General features: G+C 32.2%; 2 protein-coding genes across 2 annotated transcripts in view; both read right to left on the minus strand.

The window, feature by feature from the left end:
- LOTGIDRAFT_168978 (hypothetical protein) overlaps nucleotides 1–868 on the minus strand; it is a gene marked incomplete at both ends in the record, with an annotated part of 2,314 nt that extends 1,446 nt beyond the window's left edge. Inside the window, 2 exons of the mRNA XM_009067276.1 lie at nucleotides 26–172; nucleotides 583–868. Of these exons, the coding sequence (XP_009065524.1) occupies nucleotides 26–172; nucleotides 583–868 (433 nt within the window). The remainder of the gene's footprint in view (nucleotides 1–25; nucleotides 173–582) is intronic.
- Nucleotides 869–3,797: 2,929 nt separating this feature from the next.
- LOTGIDRAFT_168979 (hypothetical protein) overlaps nucleotides 3,798–4,691 on the minus strand; it is a gene marked incomplete at both ends in the record, with an annotated part of 8,427 nt that continues 7,533 nt past the window's right edge. The window contains one exon of the mRNA XM_009067277.1: nucleotides 3,798–4,045. Within this exon, the coding sequence (XP_009065525.1) occupies nucleotides 3,798–4,045 (248 nt within the window). The remainder of the gene's footprint in view (nucleotides 4,046–4,691) is intronic.

A 4,691-nucleotide genomic window follows, 5' to 3' on the forward strand; every position in this document is an offset into this window, starting at 1 on the left:
AAATAATGTTGCAGTACCATTTGACTTGCACGTGTGTCCGCCATAAATAAAAACCCTCCTTCCCGTTGGCATTGGATTTGAGCTTCCAGCCAAGTTAGGTTGGTGTCGTTATACAGGCTACATATTTTACTCTCCGGGGCTTCTCTGTATCCAAGCTGTATAGGACATTCAGCTGAAATAATATCATATCATAAACTGATAGAGCTAAATTTCAATTACCCTAACACTTAAACACGAGATCCAGGTTTAGTAGAAACATGAAATTATGTTACTTAATATAATTTGACTTACAGAACTTATACTCTAACATTGAAGCCGCAGCTAATATCATAATATTTGAAATTTTAACTTAAATATGTTACTTAATATATAGATTTATTGAACTTACGTACAAGAAACCAAAATTTAGTATATAAACTAAGGAAGCTTAATATATAAATTATGGAACTTACGCTGGAGAAGCCAATATTCAGTACGTAAACTTAAGTAACAACACGTAAATTTATGGAACTTACGTTCTAGAAGCAATTATTCAGTATACAAACTGGTTTATTTAATAATTATGTAAATTATGGAACTTACATTCTAGAAGCCAATAATATATAATATTTGAGTTGTTGGTTCCATTCAATCCAGCATAGACTCTATCATTATATAAATAACACGTCATGGAACTTGTATCTATTCCTACTGATTTACAAGTACCATGATTTCTACAATATTCCAGACATTCGTAAGCTGAACTTATTTTGAGAAATTTACTAATATAATTATTTATTAGTTTAGTTTTATACTGTATTTTCATATATATAGAATCCACGCACGTGCCGTTATTCTGAAGGTATACCATCTGTAGCAGCAGCCCCATTTTAAACAGACACGACCTTGTAAATAGTTTATACATTGCTTCACTATACCTTAATGGATCCACAAATTTCAGTATGGGAACTCTATTTCCAATTTTTTTTTATAATGACGGTTGTATTATATGTACCTTCGAGACTTATTGCTGTATTTGCGCACTATCATATCAATATTACCACTGTTTAGTCAACATAAGTTCACAATCCAACGGCATCAAAAACACACCTTTTATTATATAAAATACATATCGAATATATTCTTTTATGTTCCGAATGTCCCGTGAGATCCATACATTAAAGCAGACTTTTATAAACAGATCGTTGGCGCAGAGCATTGTGATGGTTCGATATTGTAAACCAATTGGAATCCTTGATTGTTATGTATGCTGGTGCAGATATTTACATCCCAAAAACAAATTCTGACAGAAGAAAAAAGATCAATAGCAAAACCTTGTTTTAATAACTGACGCAAACTGTCTTTTTTTGTTAAATGTTTTCATTATCAAAAACATCGTAAATTAAACCTGGAAATATTTTTAGGTATTCTATTTATATCTATGTATCTTCTTGATCAAAATGAATTTGTTTTTCAAAGGGTTAATTAAAACCGGAGACTACTAATTGTTAGTTAAGCAGTTTGATCTAGTTTTGGTGCTTGGCTGTATAATGGCTCGATATTATTAGTTGAAACCTTTCGAATACGTAGGAGACATGTTTCTCTGTTACCTTTTGACCATATTCTTGTGACCAATTTACTAGATGACAATGTTACCTTGTGACCATTATACCAATTTACTAGATGACAATGTTACCTTGTGACCATATACCAATTTACTAGATGACAAATTCATCGCCTAACCTTGTTACTTTGACCAAGTTACTGTGACCAATTTACTATATGACAAATTCATCATATTGTGTCCCTATTCTTATGACCAAATTACTGTGACGAATTTACTGGATGACAAGTTCATCTTTTGACCTTGTACTTTTGATCAGTTTACTGTGACCAATTTACGAGATGACAAATTCATCTTGTAACCTTATTACTGTTACTATGACAAATTTACTGGATGGTAATGTCAATATGTGACCACCTTCTTGATAATACCGCTATGGCCAATTGAAAACTTCCGAGACCGAAGAACAAGGCCCCATTCTATTTGCGACTATACATATGCTTCCGTAGCAACTATTATGTATTAATATCTATATTACTCTACAGTTTCTGTACTGAGCATTATCTTAACAAATAAACAAATTAACAAAAAAACTTTTTATTGTGAATTTCGTCATATAGAGATATAAAACAATAGCGGTAACAAAACAGTCAAGAAATAACAAAACAATTAAATTGCACATAAAACACAAACAAAAGGTTTCAAATAAGGGACAGATGCCCATCTTGAGGGATTGAATTGAGTCTCGAATATATGTAAAGTCTTCAGTAGTAGGCCTACTAGAAATGTAAGTAAATCGCATTCTTCCTTCAAAAATATCTCAAAGTGGGACTTCTTTTCCTACTTCTATAGATATCTTTTCTGTCTTTTTAACTTTCAAACGCGGATGATTTTGGACACACGTGGATTTGAAGGTTCAAATTTGGAAAGTGACCTGTGAACACTATCTGGTTGGCTTGGCTAAAAAAAAAGGTTCGATTGTCAAGAAATTTGCACATCTGTTACTTTAAAGGGGCATTCCGCTTTTTGTAAAACATTTTCATGATCACAAACGTCGTAAATTATACCTGAAAATATTAAAGTATGCTATTTATATCTATGTATCTACTTGATCAAACTGAATTTGTTTTAAAAGGGTTAATTAAAAACAGAGAGTACTAATTGATAATTAAGCAGTTTGACCTAGTTTCGATTATTGACTGTATTATGGCTCGTTATATCTAGTTGAAATCTTTATAAAAGATAGGCGTTTATTTCACTCAAATCTGTACAGTAGTTTTCTAAAAGCTCACAAAAAGCATAACTAACTTAAAAATGTTACGTAACCTTTTACTTAAAGTTGTGGAGTTAAAACTTTCAGATACGTTATGGGATACATTTCTGTAGATTTTGGTTTATAGTTTTCACAAATTTGAGCAAAAAAATATTTTCGACTTACAGATAAAGAGGGATGACCCTTTAAGAACAAAATGTCCTGAATGTCCTCCATTTTGTTTCTTAAAATTACTTGTTCATTGTTTTCACATATTATGTAATTAAAAACAACAGTTCAAGTACATCGGACGGTGTGTATGACCAAATCACAATAAAGTCTCAAACACAAGTTTAATTATGGTTAACAATTAGCACAAGAGACAAGCAAACGCAAATAAGAGCACAAGCGCAAACAAGCACAAATAAAAGCGGACAAGCGGACTAAATAACTTGATGAAAATTCATATTTTAACCTTAGTACTGTGACCAATTTACTATTAAGCAATATAGGAGATGACAAATATTAGCAAATAAGTTTCAACAAGAGGAAACAACGACACAGGTGAAGCAAGAGGACATAACTCCAAGCAAGCGGTTTTTAATTTTGTTAATATTTAAACGACTGCATAATATAATGAAATATTATAAAGATCTTTTCTTTTTACAGGCTGTAATTTGAAATATTTAGAGGGAGTTGAATTTAAACCGAAGCTAATGCTAAAAATATTCTACAAATCAAATTGTTTCCCATTGACTGAATGGTAGACAAGACCATATCCTAAGTGTATAAGAACTAATTCGGACCCATGTCAAATACAGAGTTTATCATTATTGTGTTAAATGAGTTCTTAGCTTTTGAGTTTTACTTTGTGTCAATCAAACGACGATCACTCCGGCTTTCGAAGTAAGTGTAGCGTAACTATAACCATTGATTTGTGTCCCATGGCTGCGGTATATTTTTGAAACTTGTCTGTACAGTCACATCGATAAATAGTTGTGTCTAAACAGTCCCAGCTGAGGGAAGGTAAGTTTGAATAGTTGGAATTTGACAGATAAATCCACATTTGAAGATATCACATTGGTAATCGATCAGAGCGGTAGAGTAGAACAAGCAGTGTTCAGTATTGCCGTAGTTATTGGGGTCATCGGGTGCGAAATGTGATCTGTCAATCGGTACACCATTAAACCATTCCCACACATCTTCATCATACATATCTGTAGCACCCAGACTAGTGAATGCTCCTAAATCTGTAAGAAAAATCAATCAATCGAACAATTACTAGAATTCGTCATTCCATTCACCCCCACCATCTATCCCCTTCTACCGACGAATAGTATAACTTTGTCCTGCATGTTCTACTGTTCTCCGGATATATTACTTGCTCCCATCCGCTATGTCCTATTATTTATTATTTTAGCAGACGACTGTAGTGCAATTTGCATCGTTAATGCCCTGGGAACGGTGGGTGTAAAATTCCGAATTTCCGAACTGTCCGAATTGGGTCAGAAAAGACAAAAAAAATCGTAACTAAAATTGCGCCATAGGTCGTGCACAAATTCGGGAATCAAAACATTTAACATAAAAAAAAATGGAAACAAGGAAAAATGAAATAGTTGAAATTCTTAAACTTGATCCAGATATGAATCTATTTAATTTAAACTTAAATAAAAAAAGATATTTTATCAATAAATATGAAAAATGAATTTCTGAAGGAAGTGTTACTGGCATGGTCCGAAATAAATTATGATACAAATCTTATGGTTCAATTCAAACATTAAAATAAACAATAATATGATATTTTATAAATCATGGAATAAAAAGGGTATCAACCAAGTTTATGATTTACTAGATGAAAATGGCCAATATTTGAATTTCGAAAATTTTATAACTCAA

This window comes from Lottia gigantea (genome assembly GCF_000327385.1).
Source record: "Lottia gigantea unplaced genomic scaffold LOTGIsca_81, whole genome shotgun sequence".
Classification (NCBI taxonomy): Eukaryota; Metazoa; Mollusca; class Gastropoda; family Lottiidae; genus Lottia; species Lottia gigantea.